Here is a 1,058-nt window from a genome sequence, read left to right as displayed (position 1 = left end):
GAGATGATACCCCCTGGTGCTCTAGTCATGCTTACGCCCCTTATTGTTGGGACTTTCTTTGGTGTGGAGACCCTATCTGGAGTACTCGCCGGCGCTCTCGTTTCTGGTGTTCAGGTAAAATTGCAAAATTTCTATTTCAAATTTAACCATTGTGGCATTTTCATGCTATTTATTAATGTTATGGGGGTGAACATCAATTAACTCTAAAAATAAGTGAGACAAGATCATTGATATTTCCCATACAAATTTATTCTTCTTCAATTCGATGCGGAACTAAACTAACTACTCTCATGTGTCTCACCATTAACCCATGTTCGACAGATCGCCATCTCTGCATCAAACACAGGCGGTGCTTGGGACAATGCCAAGAAATACATCGAGGTACTTTTTCGCTACCCTTATGCCGAAGTTTCTATCCTCTCCACTCAATTAACTCGATGAGTTCTCGTTCGTAGGCCGGCGCATCAGAGCATGCTAGGACTCTGGGTCCTAAGGGGTCGGACCCTCACAAGGCGGCCGTCATTGGAGACACCATTGGTGACCCTCTAAAGGACACTTCTGGCCCTTCTCTTAATATCCTGATCAAGCTGATGGCCGTCGAATCTCTCGTCTTTGCGCCCTTCTTCGCCACTCACGGCGGTCTCCTTTTCAAGATCTTCTGATATAATTGAGGATCATGTCACGGCTCTATATCTCTGGTTCAGTTTCAGTTCTGTTGTCTGATTGAGCTCATCTCGGTTATAGGTCATGCAAAAAGTTTTCCCCTACCAAGTTTTAGATGCATAAATACTGTAATTTGCTGTTAATTATTCAGTCGGTCATGTTCTCTTGGTCGTCGTCCTACTTCTCGAATGTTTTGTTTGGAGTGTTTGCAGCTTGATTAGCTTGATTGTTGGTTTCATCTTGTTTTTACTTCAACCTTAGTGAGAAAAGTTTTATGATCTCTTTTTTGAGCTTAATTTTGCAACTATCTTCACAATCATATTCATAATGAATGTCATCTATATCATACGATCACAGTACTAGTGATATTTAATTTTAAACATTTTGACATCATA

At 41.2% G+C, this 1,058-nt stretch overlaps 1 protein-coding gene across 1 annotated transcript; it reads left to right on the top strand.

Annotated features, from left to right (window-relative positions):
* The first annotated feature begins 6 nt into the window (after positions 1 to 6).
* Positions 7 to 943, top strand: LOC110034816 (pyrophosphate-energized vacuolar membrane proton pump-like). The gene is made up of 3 exons (XM_020739056.1): positions 7 to 114; positions 322 to 381; positions 456 to 943. The coding sequence occupies exons 1-3, from the start codon at positions 28 to 30 to the stop codon at positions 660 to 662; spliced, it is 354 nt and encodes a 117-aa protein (XP_020594715.1). The 5' UTR covers positions 7 to 27; the 3' UTR covers positions 663 to 943.
* Positions 944 to 1,058: the final 115 nt, after the last annotated feature.

This window comes from Phalaenopsis equestris, unplaced genomic scaffold (assembly GCF_001263595.1).
Source record: "Phalaenopsis equestris unplaced genomic scaffold, ASM126359v1 Scaffold193583, whole genome shotgun sequence".
NCBI classification, from domain to species: Eukaryota; Viridiplantae; Streptophyta; class Magnoliopsida; order Asparagales; family Orchidaceae; genus Phalaenopsis; species Phalaenopsis equestris.
The sequence above is the reverse complement of the archived record's forward strand: the minus strand, read 5'-3'. Positions and strand labels throughout refer to the sequence as shown.